A 6,000-nucleotide genomic window follows, 5' to 3' on the forward strand; every position below is an offset into this window, starting at 1 on the left:
AGGCAGACAACTCGACTATGGCCGGAAGGATAATGGAATCCTCTGATAAATACGTGTATTTTATCATTGAGGACGGCTATGATATCGGGAAAATATGCTACATTGAGGAAGGCAAGTACTATAAAAGTCAGAGCCAAGGAGACACTTTATTGCGAGCCCACGTTCTGGGCAAGTGGGAGATGTCTCTTAAGTCTAATTCAGTCAATAAACTGAAAAGGAGGGAAGCAGAATTCCTTCTTGCCCTGGATGACGAAAAGAACAGGATCGCTGCTTTTCGGGACAGAGAGCAGCTGGACCTCGCCCTCAGGCTTACCGAGAACAGCCCAGTCACAGTGGAGGTGAAGGGGGAGTGGTGTCAAGGGCTGATCCGCTACATTGGGGCGCCCAAACGCGCAAAAAGCTTTGATCCCATTACAGGAATCTACTTTGGGATTGAATTGACGGTGAGATTTTGTGAGTGAGTGAGTTTGTCTGTGTTTTGTGGGAGAGAGAGAGAAAGAACTGGGTTTTTTTTTTTCTCTCACTAATGTTTTCTCAAAGGTTCTTTCTAAAATGGTTATTTGTCTCTTCTTCAGGTGAAAGATAAAGGAAAAAGATTCTGTGACGGGTGGTATGGTGTTGAGAAACGCTTCCCCGGCAGTAAGGAATATGACACTTTTGTCCCCTTCACCAAAGTTCGATCCTTGGACCAAAACCGCCCAGGTTCCCCCAAACTACTGGAGTCTCCGAAACCACTGAAACCACTGAAACCACCGCGGATCCCAGAGTCCCAGGAGGCCCCTGTGGAGGCCTTGGGCGTTGGAGACAGGGTGACCTTCTTCATGGAGGACGAGTGCCGTAACGGCATGGTGATGGATCTGCAGATGGACAAAGGCAGGACATTCGTGCTCATATCACCGGTTAGTGCGTTTTCCTAAAGGAGTGACGCGCCTAATCCAGCGTGCCTGGATGCAGGAGGCGAGGTTTGGCTTAGCGCAGCTGACACTGCAGCGGCCCCGGTGTGACTGAAACATGCCCCGGCTTTGTCTGTCTGTCCCCCCCCCGCAGGACGTGAACGAGAAGAATAGCAGCACAGAGCCCTTGGAGATTCCTCTGGAAGCCATCATTAGAGAGGAGCTCCTCCCACCAGGTGTGAAGCACAGCGTCTCTCTCCTTTCCTGGGCGGCAGAGTCCAGGCTCTGGCGTGTTGTCAGCAGCCTGCCGTCTCTTGTTCAAGGTGGAGAGGCTAGCGCCCCCCCTAGGTACAGCTTGGGGTCTCTCTGTATCTGTACCGCCTAGGCCAGAGCTGCCCAGCCCTGTTCCCGGAGATCCACTGTCCTCTTTTCTTCTAGAGCCTAATTTGGCTGTTGAACGAGGTGTGCTTCTTTTTTTTAGGTTGAAGTGAAAACCTAGAGGTTGATAGATCTCCAGGAACAGGGCTGACCAGTCATGGTCTAGAGTTTCACTTTCTTTGGGTACATCCCAAAAGTCTCTCTTTCTACGTGTGTATGGACGAGAACAGCCATCACCAAATCTGGACCTCCTAATTCGGCCCTGGTGTCCGATCGCTTCTCTCTCTCTCTCTGTGTCCTGTAGTCTCTCTCTCTGTGTATCCTGTAGTCTCTCTCTCTCTCCCTGTGTCCTGTAGTGTCTCTCTCTCTGTGTCCTGTAGTCTCTCTCTCTGTCTGTGTGTCCTGTAGTCTCTCTGTGTCCTGTAGTCTCTCTCTCTGTCTGTGTGTCCTGTAGTCTCTCTGTGTCCTGTAGTCTCTCTCTGTGTATCCTGTAGTCTCTCTCTCTCTGTGTGTCCTGTAGTCTCTCTCTCTCTCTCTCTCCCTGTGTCCTGTAGTGTCTCTCTCTCTGTGTCCCGTAGTCTCTCTCTCTGTGTCCTGTAGTCTCTCTCTCTCTGTGTGTCCTGTAGTCTCTCTGGGGCGACATGGCTCAGGCAGTAAGAGCGGTCGTCTGGCAGTCGGAGGGTTGCCGGTTCGATCCCCCGCCCGGGCTGTGTCGAAGTGTCCCTGAGCAAGACACCTAACCCCCAAATGCTCCTGACGAGCTGGTCGGTGCCTTGCATGGCAGTCAATCGCTGTCGGTGTGTGAGTGTGTGTATGAATGGGTGAATGAGAAGCATAAATTGTACAGCGCTTTGGATAAAGGCGCTATATGAATGCCAACCATTTACCATGTCCTGTAGTTTCTCTCTCGATGGGTATGGCCTCGAGTCTCTCCCAGAGCAGTCTTTGTCTGTGGAAGTTTTAGTACTGCTTGTCTCTGCTCCCTCGGCTCTGCTGAGGGTTGTTTTGTGAGCCTGGGTTGTGGTGGCAGATGCCGGTGCGGAGGCTCGGGTGAAGCCGGGCGCAGGGGCCCCCTCCGCGGGGCCCCTGGAGCACGTCAGCCTGAACTCCGTGGTGGAGGTGGACCTCGGTCACGGGAAGACGATCTGCGGGACGGTGTGCTGGATCGGCGAGCTGCCAGGAATGCAGGGGATCCGCGTTGGGCTGGAGCTGGTGCGTGCACTCACTGCTGCCCCCTGCTGTTCGTCAGGGAGGCTGTCTTTTACTCACTGCTGCCCCCTGCTGTTCATCAGGGAGGCTGTCTTTTACTCACTGCTGCCCCCTGCTGTTCGTCAGGGAGTCTGTCTTTTACTCACTGCTGCCCCCTGCTGTTCGTCAGGGAGTCTGTCTTTTACTCACTGCTGCCCCCTGCTGTTCATCAGGGAGGCTGTCTTTTACTCACTGCTGCCCCCTGCTGTTCGTCAGGGAGGCTGTCTTTTACTCACTGCTGCCCCCTGCTGTTCATCAGGGAGGCTGTCTTTTACTCACTGCTGCCCCCTGCTGTTCATCAGGGAGGCTGTCTTTTACTCACTGCTGCCCCCTGCTGTTCATCAGGGAGGCTGTCTTTTACTCACTGCTGCCCCCTGCTGTTCGTCAGGGAGGCTGTCTTTTACTCACTGCTGCCCCCTGCTGTTCATCAGGGAGTCTGTCTTTTCTGTCCTCCGCTGAATCTTATGCCAGTGTGTTTTCTGTATGAATCCATTGAAGATTAGGGCCTCACAGCACCTCTTGGATTTTTTTTTTTTCTTTTTCTGTGTATTGGTAGACATGATGAAATGTATTTATTTTTTTTAAAGAAGAAAAAAAAAAAGGATTTTAAAATTCTGGCTTCATACTTCATACTTCATGTGCTGGTAAATATTAAATGGATTAAACTCAATTCACAGATATATATATATTTTAAGTTGATCGAGGAGGTATGCAGTAATAGATTAAACCCTGTTGGGCGGAATATGGAAAAGTGGAAGGTGGCGATACTTGTAACTGCAATCAGAATCTTACATTTTAGATTATTGTGGTGTTACAGGTATGTGAAAATGTAAGAAATTAGGATTGTTGGAACAAAGCTAAATCTTTATCGAAAAGTTGATTAAGAATGCAACTTAAACAAATCCGAAGTAGATGGTTTGGAAATTTCTTACACTGGTTTCCAGGCGGGTCTAAGTATGCCCAAAATGGCCCAATTGAATATGCAATTTTAGCAACCGGATTTTAGAACACACTGGTCATATCTCAGCAAATGTTATGAGTAACGTGTTCATCCCTGCACCACGGGTAAGTCCGTGTTCTAGAACTCGACTGCAGTAGCAGTGATCGTTGCGTCTGCATCAGAATGTTTAGTGAAGATCATTCTAATCCCATATGCCAGTAAATCCGAGAATTAAGATAGCAGAAGAAAGCTTCTTCATTTGACTCACCTGCAGTGCAGTATACTGCACATGACTGACTCAGAGATGCATACACACCATCCCACCATCTCACCCTGCTGTGTTCCTCTGATGCACACCTCCTCACATCAATTCCCCCATTTTCCTTCCAAATACTTTCTTAACTTTACTCTCTTATGTGTTAGCGATTACATCTTTCTGTATTGTTTCAATTGTCTCTCACACATTCTCTCTCTCTTTCTCTCTCCCTCTCACACATTCTCTCTCCCCCTCTTTATTTTTCTCCTTCTCTCACGCACATTCTTTCTCCTTCTTACACACATTCTCTCTCCCTCCCTCTCTCTCTTCCCCTCCCTCTGTCCCTCTCTCTCTCCCTCTCTCCATCTCTTCATCCTTCTCTCTCTCCCTCCCTCTCCCTCTCCCTTTCCCTCTCTCTCTCCCTCCCTCTCCCTCTCTCCCTCCCTCTCCCTCCCTCTCCCTCTCTCTCTCTCTCTCTCTCTCTCCCTCCCTCTCCCTCTCTCTCCCTCTCTCTCTCTCTCTCTCCAGAATGAGCCCAATGGAGCAACAGATGGAACGTTCCGGGGGGTGCGTCTGTTCACCTGTCTGCCCAAAATGGGTCTGTTCGTGAAGCTGGACTCCTGCCGACCAGACCCCCGTTTCCAGCCCCCCGGAGACGGGTTGGGGCTGCGACCCACAAGCCCGGCCCCCAAACACACAGGTCCAAACCTGGCCCCCAAACACACAGGTCCAAACCTGGCCCTCAAACAGACTGGTCCAAACCTGGCCCTCAAACAGACGGGTCCAAACCTGGCCCTCAAACAGACGGGTCCAAACCTGGCCCTCAAACAGACGGGTCCAAACCTGGCCCTCAAACAGACGGGTCCAAACCTGGCCCTCAAACAGACGGGTCCAAACCTGGCCCTCAAACAGACGGGTCTAAACATGGCGCTCAAACAGACGGGTCCAAACCTGGCCGTCAAACACACGGATCCAAACCTGGCCCTCAAACAGACAGGTACAAGCCTTCCCCTCAAACACACGGCTCGATTTGACTCATGTCAAATGAGGAGGGGGAACATTAAACAAGGATGTGTGAAGACGTGTTTGTTTGATTATGAAAAATGAACTAAATTGAGGAAAAAGTGCATTTTGATTTCAGCTTGTCAGTAAGTAGTGTCGGGTCATGTGACTCAACTCTTGACAAAGCCATAGAGGATCTAGGAAATTGCAAAAAGTAAAAACTGTCTGTCTCTGTGTGTTTGGACGTGCATGTGTACACTTCTGTATGTATTACCATGTACATGTGTATGGAATGTGTGTGTGTGTATGCGTGCGCATATGTTGTGTGTGTGTGTGTGTGTGTGTGTGTGTGTGTGTGTGTGTGGGGCGACATGGCTCAGGCAGTAAGAGCGGTCGTCTGGCAGTCGGAGGGTTGCCGGTTCGATCCCCCACCCTGGGTGTGTCGAAGTGTCCCTGAGCAAGACACCTAACCCCCAAATGCTCCTGACAAGCTGGTCGGCGCCTTGCATGGCAGCCAATCACCATTGGTGTGTGAGTGTGTGTATGAATGGGTGAGCCCTGTTCCCGGAGATCCACTGTCCTCTTTTCTTCTAGAGCCTAATTTGGCTGTTGAACGAGGTGTGCTTCTTTTTTTTTTGGTTGAAGTGAAAACCTAGAGGTTGATAGATCTCCAGGAACAGGGCTGACCAGTCATGGTCTAGAGTTTCACTTTCTTTGGGTACATCCCAAAAGTCTCTCTTTCTACGTGTGTATGGACTAGAACAGCCATCACCAAATCTGGACCTCCTAATTCGGCCCTGGTGTCCGATCGCTTCTCTCTCTCTCTGTGTCCTGTAGTCTCTCTCTCTGTGTCCTGTAGTCTCTCTCTCTGTGTCCTGTAGTCTCTCTCTCTGTGTCCTGTAGTCTCTCTCTCTGTCTGTGTGTCCTGTAGTCTCTCTCTCTCCCTGTGTCCTGTAGTCTCTCTCTCTGTCTGTGTGTCCTGTAGTCTCTCTCTCTGTCTGTGTGTCCTGTAGTCTCTCTCTGTGTATCCTGTAGTCTCTCTCTCTCTCCCTGTGTCCTGTAGTGTCTCTCTCTCTGTGTCCTGTAGTCTCTCTCTCTGTCTGTGTGTCCTGTAGTCTCTCTGTGTCCTGTAGTCTCTTTCTGTGTATCCTGTAGTCTCTCTCTCTCTCTCTCCCTGTGTCCTGTAGTATCTCTCTCTCTGTGTCCCGTAGTCTCTCTCTCTCTGTCCTGTAGTCTCTCTCTCTCTGTCCTGTAGTCTCTCTCTCTCTCTGTCCTGTAGTCTC

At 50.3% G+C, this 6,000-nt stretch overlaps 1 protein-coding gene across 1 annotated transcript; it reads left to right on the top strand.

The window, feature by feature from the left end:
• The first annotated feature begins 6 nt into the window (after positions 1-6).
• Positions 7-5,977, top strand: LOC133120278 (ubiquitin carboxyl-terminal hydrolase CYLD-like). Its single transcript, XM_061230266.1, has 5 exons — positions 7-443; positions 576-899; positions 1,048-1,129; positions 2,302-2,483; positions 4,244-5,977. The coding sequence occupies exons 1-5, from the start codon at positions 18-20 to the stop codon at positions 4,820-4,822; spliced, it is 1,593 nt and encodes a 530-aa protein (XP_061086250.1). The 5' UTR covers positions 7-17; the 3' UTR covers positions 4,823-5,977.
• Positions 5,978-6,000: the final 23 nt, after the last annotated feature.

This window comes from Conger conger, unplaced genomic scaffold (assembly GCF_963514075.1).
Source record: "Conger conger unplaced genomic scaffold, fConCon1.1 SCAFFOLD_264, whole genome shotgun sequence".
Classification (NCBI taxonomy): domain Eukaryota; kingdom Metazoa; phylum Chordata; class Actinopteri; order Anguilliformes; family Congridae; genus Conger; species Conger conger.

Excerpts from the sequence above, each read along its gene's own strand:
- LOC133120278 (XM_061230266.1), top strand. The coding sequence starts at position 18 with ATGGCCGGAAGGATAATGGAATCCTCTGATAAATACGTGTATTTTATC. Across the intron at positions 444-575 it reads ACTTTGGGATTGAATTGACG|GTGAAAGATAAAGGAAAAAG; the intron begins GTGAGATTTTGT and ends TCTCTTCTTCAG. Across the intron at positions 1,130-2,301 it reads AGAGGAGCTCCTCCCACCAG|ATGCCGGTGCGGAGGCTCGG; the intron begins GTGTGAAGCACA and ends TTGTGGTGGCAG.